This window comes from Pinus tabuliformis, chromosome 6, assembly GCF_031772625.1.
Source record: "Pinus tabuliformis cultivar Carrire ecotype Pingquan chromosome 6, CPIR1, whole genome shotgun sequence".
Taxonomy (NCBI): domain Eukaryota; kingdom Viridiplantae; phylum Streptophyta; class Pinopsida; order Pinales; family Pinaceae; genus Pinus; species Pinus tabuliformis.
Window position 1 is genome coordinate 1,234,209,335 of NC_142292.1, and position 14,443 is coordinate 1,234,223,777.

The following is a 14,443-nucleotide window of genomic DNA, read 5'->3' on the forward strand; positions in this document are numbered from 1 at the left end:
TATTTGTGCCTTCAGAGCCCAGCGACGACAGTAAGGATCTGTGTCCTGTGCTATTCTGAATGCCCAAGGAGAAGGAACTTACTTTATACCCCCAACCAATATCTATGCTTTTTGCCCTACCATGTCTTTGGGATGCCTTGCCCATATCTAAGAACGAAGGGATTTAAAGAATGATTGGAAATAACTCCGTGAGTGTATTCCATTTGTGCAGTCACTGCGTTTCCCTCGACTCTTCATATTGGTGGCCCAACGGTGGTAAGGTCCATTATAAGGAAATTTCATGAAATAAAAAGATGGATTGTCAATGCTGGCTATAATGGTACTTATTCTCAAAAGCACATTACATGCACAACATTAGATATTATTTTTCAGAGCAACGTGGAAGTGCGGAGGTACATGAGTGTGGAGGTGTGGAACTTGTTTTTTTGCACAATTATTCCACTTGATTTAGATAATGAGAAAATGCATGTTTTATTAAATCAATTCGGAAAAATGTACATTCTATTTAGAAATGTATAATTTATATTCTATTCAATCGATTATGAAAAGTGTATATTTTATTTTTCATAAATTGATTGACAAAATTATATTTAATTTTTCATATTTTTTCTAAATTAACTGGGAAAATGTCTATTTTATTGTTAGTAAATCAACTCGGAAAAATGTATATTGTATTTTTAGTAAATTAATTGGGAAAATATATATTCTATTTTTCATAAATGTATATTATATTCCATTTTCAATTCATGGATGACCATGCGAAAATCTTTGTACATGCAGAAGTCCAGATGTTTCTTCTGCATTCTTCCTCCTTCCACACACGTCCCCACTTCCGCACCTCTGCACACATTCCCCACTATGCACCCTTCTTCTGCGCACCCTCAACCCACACAACACTTCTTCTACATGAAAAGTTTGGTTTACGTGTACAATAAATGCACTAGGTCATATGGTAATTTTGGATTGACATGAGCAATTGATCCAATAATTGCTATGAAATATTTGAAGTGACAATAGGCAACGTAAAAATAATTGATAGCATTGAGTATGAAAGTGTGCGAGAAATAACAAATGCGGGAAAACAATCGTGTGGAGTAGTGCTCGTGCAGAAGAAGTTGTCTGTATGGTGGAGATGTATTAAAGAGGTGTGAAGAGGCGGGAATAATGACAGATTGCAAAAATAGAGTGTTCTTGAAGAACGACAAAACACAAACCCCATGCTGCCTTAATCGCGTCGACATATCAATGGCAAGAGCTAACCAGCCTACCATAGGGTATTAAATGCCCCTATGGAGGCTGGCCCATCTATGGATGTCGAGCGGGTCATGGGGGCGCATCCATCTCCATGCATTGTAACTCTGACGGCCACCTTTGCGTTTCCGGCAACGAACGCGGGACCCACCAACCGCGAGCCCGCCTCGTCTTGCCTTTTCAAATAGCGACCTCGCGCCAAAATGGTATTTTCGCCATCCGGACTCCCGTTCGAAAATACTTTGCCTCTGCAACCCGCCTGGACGAAACGCAAGAGCTCTGTTCAACCGCCGATTGCTTCCCCTCGCAGGCTGGTTCCCGGGCTCCTGGTACATTCCTTGCCCGTGATTATTATCTATAACATCGCTTTGCATTGGAGTAGATTTCCTTTTGTTGTCAAAGTCATGACATAGTAAAAATCATGACAAAAATTGACATGTAGACGTGTAAACTTAGTGGTAAAGATATGCTTATATGTATATGAAGGATATGCACTTGCGTTTAGAAGCACTTGCAAAAATGTTTTTAAGAGGCGGAAACTATTTTGCATTCGTTGTCTCAATTTTGTCTAGAACTAATGCTGACAAATGAGCACAGATCATGGTGATACGTTTATGTCAGTCTATAATGCAATTTAAACATTTGTTTGAGATGTGCGATGGAAAAAGTGTTCCAAACTCGAAGCTTTTCTGATAGCATTTCATAAATTTCTTGGTGATTATGAACCAGATGAAAATGTTTGAATTTAATATTCCAGCTACTTTTAAATACAGTAAGGTTTCACCAGTAGAGAGAGATTAATAGTCAAGTCGGATCCTTGTTCTATGGAAACCTGTTTCTATATGCCATTTCCAGGAGCTGTGATCTGTCACTTTAGTTTAATTAGCTAGAACTAATGCTGACAAATGAGCACAGATCATGGTGATACGTTTATGTCAGTCTATAATGCAATTTAAACATTTGTTTGAGATGTGCGATGGAAAAAGTGTTCCAAACTCGAAGCTTTTCTGATAGCATTTCATAAATTTCTTGGTGATTATGAACCAGATGAAAATGTTTGAATTTAATATTCCAGCTACTTTTAAATACAGTAAGGTTTCACCAGTAGAGAGAGATTAATAGTCAAGTCGGATCCTTGTTCTATGGAAACCTGTTTCTATATGCCATTTCCAGGAGCTGTGATCTGTCACTTTAGTTTAATTAGTTGATTTTGACTTTTATTTTGAGCTGGTGAAGCTCAGGGCTAAAATGTAACTTCATGATTATTGTGTTCATGTCATGCATCTGGCTAGTTGGCTGTTGAAAGTTTACATCATTAAGAGTTTGCAAACTGCATCTTTTGAATCTTAAATATTTTGATATATGCAGGCTTTGGTCATTAAGAAACCTTCCTTGCTTTTACATTATGTGAAGAATACTGACATTTCTACATTTAACATGCATTCATCCCAACATCTTATGTGCATACAAAGTGACAAGTTCCTGCCCCATAGGATTTCTCCATCCATATATAAAATTAAACACATTCGAGTTAAAGTTTGTTCTTTATGCCCAAAGTCTTATCACTGATATTTGATTTTCTATTATTTTTCAAGGATGTGCATTCAGACTTGAGGTAGCATAAAAATAATCAATTTCAATCAGGATATTTTGTCATGTTAAAGTATTCTAACATGAATCTATTTTGTTGTTGTCACTATGCAGTGCTTCTAAGCTCACGGAATGGTGGAAAAGTGGACACTGTGCATTGAAGTATCATGCCGCCCCAATCTGGGTCCAGCATCTTTAAAATTTGTCCTTCACAATGGGGCAAAAAATCATGTGATTTATAGAATATGGGAAGTGCAGGGAAAGACAACCAATAACGAAGCATACTACATTACACTTGTTGCAGGTTTAAAAGAGGCAAAACACAATGGGGTGAATAACATAACAGTGCTGACAAACTCAGATTTAATCTGTAATCACATGGAAGGCATCTACAATGTTCGCGCAGACAATTTGAAGCCCCTCTACAGAGAGGCAAAAATCTGGAGTGCTCGATTTAATTCTTTTTCGATAAAGCACCTTGCGGAGATCCATAAAATCTCCACTGATCTAATGGTTGGAGCAATCTCAAGTGTAGATGCAGGTGCCAGAGATGATTCAGGATCATCGTTCATTCCACTGGCAAACATTGATTAGCATCAATATAGGTCTCAACTATGTGTATACACCATGGTTGTCATTTTTCTTGGGATTCTCATACCGTGGTTCTTTCAGTAAAGTACTCGTTAATGTACTTTTTTTTGGTTTTGTAATATCATTCACCTTAGATGTCCAATCATGTTATAACTGAATTCATGTGTCCAATTATGTACATTATATTTGAGGTGAACTAATTATTCTTAACCTACTAGTGGTTCAGCGAATATTATTGTAGCTCCGTATGAATTTAATTTTAATTTCAAGTTTTAGATGCTACCTCTTTAATAGTGTTGATTTCCACCTGGATGGATGCCATGGGAATAAATGAAAGTAACAAAAGAAGGTTATTTACATCTGGTTTGTTGGTTTTCACAACATTTAAGAAGTATAAGTCATTTCTGATGCAAACCCTAGCTATATCCATATCTATATGATGACAGGCCAAAAATAGTTGATGCGTAATCTAATGTGAGATGAAGAATTCCATACCATGAAACCCTCCTAGGAACATTGATGCATAATAATGACAAACTCTAACCTAGTATGAAGTTAATTTTCTTAGGTACATGGTTTGCCCTAGAATGATGCAATGTACGCATATATCAATGAAGCCCTACATGCCCATGATGCCTTTGAAGATGCCATAATCTTAATAAATAAAGTTAATAAATAAAGAACACAAGTGAAGAAACGCTCATCTTTCAAAATTGCCTAAAAGATTAAAAATATGGAGTCTGTAAACTTTGTCAAAATCATAATGATAAATTTTGCTTCAAAAAGCTTAATCCCCCATTTTCTTGACATTTGTTTTTCTTGACATGTCGCTTGTTCATCACACCCACACTAATCTTCCAACTAGGACACCTTTCTTACAAGCACAAGAAATGCTCTAGAGTCTAGTGTCCCATGTTTCCAGCACCAGAACCAAAAACTAAGGCTTTGGAATTTGCAAGAATGACACCAACAATAACAACTACAAATTTAAAGCGTAATGCCCCATAATATTGGCCATCTCGTTACCACAGGTCTAACTCAGCTAATGGCCATAACTAATCATCTAATCAAGAACACTCACTATTGACTTTACACCAGAATCAACGGTGATGTGCGACCATAAAAAGCATGCCATAAACCATAACAGGGAAGTACATAATCACCATCCATATTCATCAAAGTGTAACGAAGAAAGATGTAACAAAATACCATGCTTATTAACATATACACAACAACTACAAGAATCCTGATGGAACAGAGTAGGTTATCAAACATTTAGAACAATGCTCCATTCAATATCCACACAATATGGCAAGAACCCTTCAATAGCATGCCAAAAATAAACAATGTTCCCACTTGTAACAACCCAAAACTAGCAACAACCCTAAACTGTTCAGAGCTCAAGTACTTGTACACCACTACCTGCTCAATGGCAATTTAGGTAACCTTTACAACATTCCGTTACCCTGATGTACATGCATCTTTCACATCCAAACTAGTAAGTAAAGCAGAGTATTTTACAAAGAAACGTTACAATGAGTTCGAAGCTCTCTTAGAACTTCAAAGTTTAAAATGAATATCACTTTACATTTGACCAAGTGAAATAATATATCTAAAACGGGGATTAATAACTCCCCAACCAAGTCAAATAATATATCTAAATGGAGGATTACTCGCTGTACCATATAATTCATCTTTAGATCCCGTGTAATGCATAAAGAGGTGGAATACTATGTTATGGAGCCCATGTACTATTATCACAAGCATCACTTTCACTTATATGAAGGTGTCAAGGTTATTTCTATATTATATGTTAATTAGTCTAGCAGTGAGCATCTTGATTAATTCATATATCCTGAAGCCTTATGAATAATTGTATAGCTATGCTTTTATAGAGATGTAAAATTGGTTGTGTGAATGGCCTAGAGATGGCCTGTGCTCATGGTTTTTTGGAGCCAAGGCTAGTTTACATATGACATCACTATGTTTTCACAATCATAACAGATTATATCAGTCCATATACTAAATGAACTAAATTATGGTGCATCCAGAAACCAGATTAGTGTGGTATTAGACATTTTATTCATTAGATTTCAAATCCAGAATGTTTCAATGTAATGCCTTCTGGACCTATTTTCACAATCATAACAGATTAAATCAGTTCATTTACTAAATGAATTAAAATATGGTACAACCAGAGACCAGATTAGTATGATATTACAACTTTTGTTCATTAGATTTAAATCCAGTGTAATGCCTTTAGGACCCTCTTTGGTATATGGGTTGTTATCTATGTAATGTCCTTAATAATTGCAACTTTTACAATAATGCTGTCTTTCCTCCTCCTCACTGATTGAAGAACAAGGATCCATTAAGCTGCCAATATCCTCCATAGACAAGATAACCGCTTAGCCGTATGGCTAGTTACATAGATCAAACTTTACAAAAAAAACTCGTTGAAAAACCATGGTGCTTTACAGGCCTTATCTTCCCAAGAATATACTAAAATAATACAATTTTGTATAAATATAGTGAAAAATGCTACAAATTACAATGACATTTGAAAAACTCCATCATTAACTCTGCTTTCCAAAGCAATGGGTGTCTCACTTGGATGATACATAATATAGCCGAAAAGATATAACAATAACCAGATCGTTCTGCAGGAAAGTGATATAAGGTTAGACTAAACATCTGAAAAGAAACCTAATATATTCTTAGTGTGAATAGGACTTTATTAGTTATGAATTCCACCTGTTGCACCTTGTCACCATCCTATACGAACCAGCTGACTCCCTGATCAGAGAATATGTGAGATGGCTTTCCAAACAAACTTGGAAAGGCTGATTGTATTCACTTTCATGGACATCAAAAGACAACTATAGCTCATTACAATGCATCGTTGGATGCCTAAATTTAGGATCTGTGACAGTGTGGCTACCTAAGTGGAGCAACACCCAGAGCAATCTTTGGGTCAGGTCAACTAGATACTCAACAATTGGCAAATTAAGCTGATAGCTTTGTTCTATGCCATTGTTCCCTTCCTTGTCGGTTGAATGTATGCAAATGTGCATATCTATATAAAAATAAGTGGAGTCCTAAGCATGAAACCTCTAGCCTTGAGTTTTGGCAAACAAACAATATCCAAATCCTTCAATGTCTGGCACAGCAGGGGTTTGAGAGACCTTGCTCTTACCTAGGTTTCATTCTAATATCCATACTACGATCTTCCTCATTAATTACCCCAAATGAATTGGATACCAGTGCCAGAATCAATGGAAAAACTTCGTGTAGTGTCTTAGGTTTCTTTGGAGGTGCTTCACCTTCGTTGTTTTGTCTGTGTGTTGATTCAGGTTGGGCAGATATGGAGCATGCCTTTTAGTGTCACTGTGGCTTTGACAAGCTGCCCAATCGTCTTGGCTAGCATTTAAACTTTAAATCCAGAGGGGCCTACTAAAGAGCTTGAGGTTCAGGAACTATAGTCTGCAACTTAACCGTAAGGATGCAGTCTTTAATATGGTGCTTCAGGATTTGACAATATTCCTACAGATCCAGGTCTTGCAGCCTTGCACTGCATGATACTCACAACTTTTGTTAATTCATTAGAAACCTAAACATAAAACCCCCCCTGTTGGATTTCTCATGCTCGGGAAATGCCAGCCAAATGGATCCTGGGCTTCTAGAATCCAAGCCCAGATCATGTTCTTAGAGGGGTTACAACTGACAAACTATCCAACAAGGTTATGGCTGCCATTTTCATAAAGTATCCTTATATTCATCAGAAGTAATTTTAACTTGAGGATGAACAATGCAAACCAAAATATGGCCTTGCAGTAAGCTTGGGGACAAAGTTGCAGGCCTTCTTGGGTGCCCATCTTCTCCAAGGTCATCTCAAGGGCCGGGCAGCTGACTGGAAAGGCATACCTACTGACGCTTGAACTAAATGCACAGTAAGACCAGCAGATCTAAAGCATGCAAAACACAATAACAATGAAATCAGGAATAAATTCGACAGGACTACCAACAAACCCTCCTAGGTCATGATCCCCACCAGAGGTTGTTCATTACTTAGAAAATTTGAAAAAGCTTATAAAAAATGATGAAGACCATCCTGGATTTTGGCTTTAGCTTGTGGGTGGAAACTTCATTGATTAAATTGTTCATGTTCTTTGATTGGCTCTTTTATTAACAATGTTTTCCAAATTTGCAAGGTCTGAAGCTTTTCCTCATATTGTATCTGAGAATTTGACAAAGGTATTTATGGTCTGATTACATCTGGATTCCTTTTTTCGGTAGTCTCTTGTTTGCCTAGATCTTTTGCTTCCATGGTGATTCTTCCCTCTGGATTTCAATCGATGCTGTTGCAGAAGAGCTAACTAGCTCATTTCCTAGGTATTTTGATTTTTCCCACCAGACTCTTCTTCCTTACTTTGTGAAACCACTCAAGTATGTGGTAATGCAAAATTTTCCTTATGTTTGTTGCAACCTTTTTGGACACTTAGCCATCTGATTGTCTGTTCTATTTTTTTGTAATATCTTGCATCTAAAAGGCATATTTTTATAACCTACACGCTGCCTACAGCAAGCCCCATCACACTTAAGGATTACACTATCCAGCAATCCGCAGAGCCTCAAACCATCCTTGAGCTTACATTTGTCAGGAAGAATGCAATTATCCAAGTATTGCCAACTACCATGCCAAAAATGTAAGGGAAGTCTTACCCACACAGGGGTTGTGTATATGACATGGAAATTGGATCAAAGTCTGGAAATGGTGGTTTCATAAAACGACCAGGTGTACTTTTGACCCATGGTTCTTCCAAGATTAGCTTTCTGCCTTTTGGGTTCTGAAAATAATCTATGAAGAAAACCTTTGGCACATAAGTTTACCACAATGTTTATAGATCAGTTTGCAACAATTTAGACCACAAGTGCTGAACAACTTGGCTAGAAGCCATTGAAACAACAGACCAAGGCTCTTTCCTGTCTCAGGTCATCCTAGAATAAACTTGCGCCACTGGAGAGAGTTTATTAGTTAGTGACATGAGGGTTAGTCCAAGGACCAAGACTCCTAACATTTCAATACACAGAGACCATGGACACACAAACATGGATTTTTCATATTTTCATGAACCAGATGTTTGGATGGCATTATGCACGTGGAATATTACCCTAAAAGTGACACATCTCTGAAATGGAAAAATGTCTGCTAAGTGGTTTGGGTGATAGGTACTGGTTTGTCTTATAGATGCTAGTCTACCAAAGCCTAAAGGGGTGAATGCCACATGGATCAAAACGTAAAATAGGTCACATAGCTGAAGGAAATATCAGTATCACCCCTTAACCAATGGATCCAGCACATTGAAATGTCTGGGCTGCTAGTAAATACTAAAACTTTGACAAAAGACAATTAGTTGTAACCAACTCTTCTTTCTTTGTAGCATGTAGGTCAAGGAAACTTTCAAAAAGATAAGGTCTCCCGCCTGTAATTCCAATTTCAGACTGGAGACAAAAATGGTGAACATACAACTTATTCTCTGAAACCAGAATTAAATGGTTCTTTCTCAGAAAAACAAGAATTTTTGGATCCAAAGAAGGTTGCCCCTCACGAAGAACCTTAGGAACTAAAGACTGGATGGCATTTAATAATAATATTCAAAATTAAGGACCACTACCTTAAGTGGTCATGTTAGTCATGCAGCTTGGCATGCTTTAACAAGAAAATTTAATGTTTGGCCTTTCGAAGGTCAGATTTGTACCCTTTGATCTTTGAGGCCACTTCAGTAAGACTCTAGTGAGAATTTGGTTTCTACTGACTGAGCAAGCTACAAAAATATTGGTGTTTACCTGGCCTCAATCTTAGTGAAAGGTTACTATGTAGTTAGGCCACGTTATTCAAATATGCAGCTGTAACAGAAAATGCATATTGTTTATTTAAGCCTGCCCCTGAAGAACTTTTAGGCTTCTTTCCAAAACCAAAATGTAATAATGTTTCATTTGGTATATCATTTTTGTGCACTTGAAGTTTAATTTTCGGCAAATTTATAGTATGAATTATATGGAATGACAACAATGGTTGAAGCAGTTCAATTCCTTTTATCACTTGAAGATTAGGTTTAGCCTTTAGGAGACTTCCTATTAGGGTTTGCATGGATCCTCTAAAAAATACAAGGATATTGAAGCAAAAAGGGCAACTGCAAATGGGTAGAAATGGAAATGTAAACAGTAAGTCAGCAAGCATGGATCCTTGGGCCTGTTATCTGTAACTCCCAATGTTTAAGCAAGCAATATCATTATGGAGGCCTAAGAAGTGATGAAAAATGGTCAAACTGAAAAAAAAAAAAAAAAAAAAATATATATATATATATATATATATATATATATATATATATATATGGGGAAACTCACCTTGTGGTAACTGATAACGAGATGAACTGTGGTTTGAAGAGCATTTGGAAGGCTTGTGAGGCTGTTAAGATTTTTCTTTCCTAGAAGGATTAGTTTCTTAGATATGGCATGTCATTTCATGATCACCAGTTGTGGTGGTCCCCTCTTGTGAAGTTTGAGGGCAAGCTGCTGTTCGAACTCCACAATTTTCAATCATTTCCAGACACCAAAGGACTGACTTTGAGCATGTCAATAATTTTCACCAATTTTCATTGAAATTCATTTTGTATTGAAGCAACATGCCAAAATAACATCTACAATAATGAGCCAGCCTGATATATAAGAGTTCCAATTCTGCCTTTATGTACAATACACTATACTGTTACCCAAAAAGGATGTATCAAGCTTATAGTAGCAAAAAGGAAAATAACCTTTTCCTGGAGTTTGTTAGAGTTCAGCCAACATTTACACTGAGATTTTATATGCTTTGAGTTCAACAAAAAGATTTCAATAGCTCAATACAATAACCATACAAAATTGAAATTAGATAATGTTGTACATATCCAAAAACATTTTCAACCCATCATGCACACAACATGTTCTTGGATTAGGAGATCCCTTTATAGGGTTATGCCCATATTATATCCATGAATACTCATTAGCTCGAATATTTGTCATCTTGCCATTGATTGCTGGCACTTTGATTGTTCTCTTCACCCGCTATTTCCTGTATAGAGTGCAAGCGGCGATACAATCCGACTGGTTGTACAATAGGGGGCATCACCCTAGGGTGTGGAACCAAAATGTTATGGGTTGAAGTAGGCTGCCCAATGAATGAATTTGGTGCCATTGGTGGAAACAACCAGGGGGTTCAATGATCAAACGGGAAAGGTGGACGTGGTGAATCAAATGGAAAATGAATCAATGAACCCCCCATATTTGGATCCACATTATTCTCATGAAATAAACGCACTTGGCAACTTGAAGTATTATGAGATGTGGATTCTTGAGTTGTAACAAAAAAGAAAAAAACACGTTGTTATGCAATTGCATTGAAGGCAATGAAGATAATGATATTTTGAATTTCACATTAAATGGTACATCAATTAATATTTCCATACCAGTATTTTGCAAAATATAACCTTGTACCCTTCTAGATGTGTGGTCCAGATTGATTTCTTTTGTAGAAGAAATCTCCAATTGTTCATTCATGCTTCTTTTCCTTCCACGACACTGTCCAACCTTTAGAAACTGTGGTCCATATTTTCTTGATTTCAACGCAGGAACACTTTGCCCCCCTTTTTTGTTGGGCTCAAGAAACTATGTCGCCTCTTGGTAGTGACCTTGGATGGAGTTACAACATCAAATTTCTTATTATTGTACTCTTGGCTTACATTTTTTACCAATTGATTTAGTGCATATGCCTGCTCCAAAGATGTGGGTGTTATTTGTAATAAACCCCTCAATCTCTTATGAGTTGATGGCATCACAAGTTTAATTTCCTAATCGATTGTTAGGGCGCTATCTTGCCTTACAATGGTTGAATTAGTGGAAGGAGAAGCTGGAAGGTTCATTTCAATTTCTGGGCTCATTACAAATGATTCATTTAAATCAAGTAAATATCCAGGTCTTTCTGTAATAGACCTACAGACATTAGGCAATTCATTGCCCCTTGAAACCTTGCTAGTCACTACCATCTCAACTTTTAGAATATGCTTACAAATATTGCCATTTAGGGCCCATTTGCAATTACAAAAGTTTAGGTTCAGCCCTTTATAGATGACATGATACCATGTATCACGAGTTGCCGTAGTTTGGCTACGAACCAAATACTCACTTTCCTTGTTTCCATCAGCCATACAATCTTCATCTGGGATATTCTTTGCTTTGCACTTAAATTTATTTGTTGCTCAATTTTTGAAGCTCGGACAAAACCAACATTTTTTAGACGTTGCATGTGAATGTAATACAACTCAACCTTTTTTAATAATAGGTGCAACAGCCAATCCACCCTTCTATGGGACACATTATTCTTCTCACAGAGGTACCTTTGCTTTAGATACCGGTGATAAGATTCGATAGCATTATTAGTATCCTGGTTGGAATGTGGGAAGTCCCTATATGCTTTTGCCCACATATCTGGAAAAAAAACATATATTAGATGCGAAAAAACAATAGAAAATGGTCAATTACAAAATAAATTGATAAAATGCAACCTTAGGAAACTTACATAGCTTGTTGTTGTTTAACCAGTTGGTTGCAAAATAATCCAAAAACACAGTTTCTTCTTTGAATTCATCAAAGAAACTTTGAATTTCATGTTGCACAGATGCATCATCTTCACACGAATGCATGATTAATCCCAGAGCACGGAAGATACGGACTTTATTTTCCTTTCCCCTGACTTTCGTTCCAACATTTTTCAACCAGGCTCTACGGACATGCCATACACACAATAATAGTGTACAGTTTGTGCAAGTCCTGAAATAATATAACATTATAAGAGAATATCCTTGAACATTATTGCTTTTTATCTCTTCTAAAAAGAAAAAACTGGTTCACCTTAATGCCTCGATTTCCGCTGCTGCATCATCTGTGATGACAGCTCGGACATGCCAATCTGGGTTTTCCTTTTTCCCATTTGCAAATAATTGCGACATCCATTTACAAATATCAGGAGTACCATTCCGTGATGATATTACCCATGCCACTGGAATCCCATTGTGATGATCATCAAAAGCCATTATGGTGTACAATTGATACTGCATTACAATAAGAAAACAAGATTATAAGCATATAAGAGGATGACATTGAAATAAAGTAGAATAAATGAAGTTTTGGTAAATATGTTTACCCCATATTTGTTAGTGCTAAAAGTGGAGTCCATTGATAACATGTTGTTGTGTGAGTATCTCACCATCATTGAAAGCATCCACTTAGTTTGTATGCCTATAATGAAAGGAATGTTTTTAACAACATCTTGTTGTTGGTAGAAGAAAAAGCTCTCTGGGCACTCACTAACCCAACAATCCACACTCATTGGATCACTTTCATGCTTCACATACTCTAGCCTCTTGATATTATTGTACATGTTTGACACATCCTTTCTTGTCATGAAAGAATCTCGAGGTGCCCCTGTGAAAAACTCACCAGATCCATACCTTAAATCAAAGATAAATTTTTCCCAGATCATCGTAGCATTAAAACCATCACGAACCAAATCTTCAACAATAGTTCGTATATGCTCTGTTAAATGCGGCGCAAAATTGAATTTCTTGGGCATGTCATTTGCCTCATTTCCATGACAAACCACATTTTTGTCATCAATATGTCTGCATGCTGTATATATTAGAACGACATCATTTGGTCTAAGAGCAAGTCGTCGCATAATAAAGTGACACTGACAACCAACTTTGATGCTGTGACGTGGAAGACGTTTCTTAGTTGTGGATCCAGGTTCAGCCACATTGCTGGATTGTACATGATTTGGACCATAGGCACACCAATATCTGTGATCAAGAATTCACCAAAAATTAAATAAAATATTTATGCATGTTTGACATAGTGAACTTAAAATCAAAATTATATATATATATATATAGATATATATATATATATATATATATATATATATATATATATATATAGATAGATAGAGAGAGAGAAAGAGAGAGACTCACAACATATTCTAGATATGTTGAAGAGTTTGTCCTCTTGATATCCTTCACATCTTTAATTCGTCGAATTTTAGCAACAAATTGAGTAGGTGCACTTTCCCTCATTTGCTATCCCCTTATAAAATCCTCAAGTCGACAATATGGAATAATCACGACTTGGTCTCCTGCTACTTCTGTCCATGTCAAATCTTCCGCTGAAAACTCTATCATCCCTTCTGGGTCCTCAACCTCCAACTCATTGATCAATTCCCACTTCCTCATTCTTCAAATCCCTATACAAATGAGGGAACACGAATATTGACTAAAGATATGAGCAACAGTTCATACTATGAATATTGAACACCACTTGAAATGCAATTTTTTGTAGTGTGTAGAATTTACACTGAAGACCCCACCAGATATAAACACATTTACAGCATAATTCCCTATCTCCCCTTCAATATTTCCTACCCATGCACAAAACAGTATTATAGACTTTCAAATGCTTCATCTTGGTATAATCAATACATTGCTGAAAGAAACATAATAACATGAAAAATCTGTTGCAAAGAAAAAACTATTATACAACTTTAATCAGTTTGTTCCACTTTGTTATGCTCAGATGAAGTCCAAAACAATTACATAACAAAGTGTCCATATGATATGCATGTTATTTTTTTAGAAGCTTATGATTGAATATCCTAGGGGAGATTACTCTTTAACTGGCATTGCATTCAAGGGCTGGAAGTTAAGATTACAGCTGGGCTTGGCATTTTTGGGAAAGATGTAGAATCTTTCAAAATTGTAGCCAAAGTGGTTAAGCTGGCTATTTTTGCCTACACAAGGTGGGACAAATTGTATATTTCTTGATATATATTTGTTCAGTAGTGAAATATAAGATACATCATCTAAAAAACAGAAAACGTTTATATTGATGGTCAGAAAATTGTTATCCAAAAAGTTTTGAT

General features: G+C 36.5%; 1 protein-coding gene across 1 annotated transcript; it reads right to left on the reverse strand.

The window, feature by feature from the left end:
- Window positions 1–1,277: 1,277 nt before the first annotated feature.
- On the reverse strand, window positions 1,278–13,207 carry LOC149263151 (uncharacterized). Its single transcript, XM_089386583.1, has 5 exons — window positions 12,737–13,207; window positions 12,382–12,581; window positions 12,050–12,252; window positions 11,883–11,958; window positions 1,278–1,638 (listed from the first exon to the last, which is right to left on the reverse strand). Exons 1-5 carry the CDS (start codon window positions 13,205–13,207, stop codon window positions 1,278–1,280), a joined length of 1,311 nt encoding a protein of 436 aa, XP_089242709.1.
- Window positions 13,208–14,443: the final 1,236 nt, after the last annotated feature.

Bases quoted from the DNA above. Each gene is read 5' to 3' on its own strand.
- LOC149263151 (XM_089386583.1), bottom strand. From the start codon at position 13,207: ATGCGACGACTTGCTCTTAGACCAAATGATGTCGTTCTAATATATACA. The intron at 11,959-12,049 runs GTAAGTTTCCTA...TTTTTTTTCCAG, and splicing joins GTTAAACAACAACAAGCTAT to ATATGTGGGCAAAAGCATAT. The intron at 1,639-11,882 runs GTATCTAAAGCA...TGACAACAAAAG, and splicing joins GCTATCGAATCTTATCACCG to GAAATCTACTCCAATGCAAA.